General features: G+C 35.5%; 1 protein-coding gene across 1 annotated transcript in view; it reads right to left on the bottom strand.

Moving 5' to 3' along the window:
- The window catches only part of LOC119594721 (mitochondrial proton/calcium exchanger protein-like), a gene marked incomplete in the record, with an annotated part of 38055 nt that overhangs the window by 9139 nt on the left and 27811 nt on the right, over positions 1–1105 (bottom strand). The window contains 1 exon segment of the mRNA XM_037943781.1: positions 698–841. Coding sequence (XP_037799709.1) covers positions 698–841 — 144 coding nt within the window.

Below are 1105 nucleotides of genomic sequence, written 5' to 3'. Positions count from 1 at the left end.
CCGAGTAAATATAATGTTCTGATATTCATAAATCATGAATTTGTAATCCTTGTAAAACTATATGGACGGTTAAGTAAGCTAATTGCATGAACACTTGTTCAATTTCATCTGAACCAGAAATACTCAAAACTTTCCATAATATATAATTTACAAGTTCATAACATTGACACAAAAATATATCAGAACAGATTTGTAATTGGCATTTTGATAATACACCTTCTTTTGTGTGGTCTAAATGAAGCAGCAATACTAAAACATTAATCACATAACTTGCATCTGGAAATTATTCACTTAAATCCATACCTTCCTCAAAAATAAGTGTAGTGTAGTTTCTGTATTCATTCTCACCCAAAAGAAAGTGTATTGTATTGTATTCATCCTCATTCACACACAAGTATATTATACTGTATTCACTCTCATTCAGAACAAAATGTATTCCACTGTATTCACTCTCATTCAGAACAAAATGTATTCTACTGTATTCACTCTCCTTCAAACAAAAGTGTACTGTATTCATTTCTCACCCAAAAGAAAGTACTGTATTGTATTCATCCTTAATTCACACACTAGCATATTGTACAGTATTAATTCTCAATCAAATCAAAATGTATTCTAGTATATTCACTCTCATTCAAACATAAGCATACTGTACTCCCTTCACACTCACTCACTCCTTCAGAAACAAAGTGTATTGTACCTTTTCGTTGGCAGTCTCGAAGGTGGAAGGTAGCATGCCGGGGAAGAGCTTCAGAGCCACAGGAAGCAGGAGCTCCATGAAAGGGATAATTACAAAAACGGAGAAGGGCAACAGCCGGAACAGGTCGCTCGTCGTCCGCACCAGCTGTTTGAGGGGGATGAAAAAGACGTCTGTTAATACACGGTGATAAATATAAGAGCTGATTTGCCTCTGGTGTATACTTAAACTCCCTTGGGGAATTTTCAGAGGGAGTAAAAGGCACTTTTGAACTTTTTCTCAATTGCACGTCTTGCATTGTGTAATGATTTGCTCTCACATTTCCTGGAGATTATGTGAATTGAGCAACAAAACCAAAACACAAACTAATATATATGTAAAGAGAAATGAAGGGAAATTCCTCTCCTGTCC

The sequence above is a fragment of the Penaeus monodon genome, chromosome 34, assembly GCF_015228065.2.
Source record: "Penaeus monodon isolate SGIC_2016 chromosome 34, NSTDA_Pmon_1, whole genome shotgun sequence".
NCBI lineage: Eukaryota > Metazoa > Arthropoda > Malacostraca > Decapoda > Penaeidae > Penaeus > Penaeus monodon.
The sequence above is the reverse complement of the archived record's forward strand: the minus strand, read 5'-3'. Positions and strand labels throughout refer to the sequence as shown.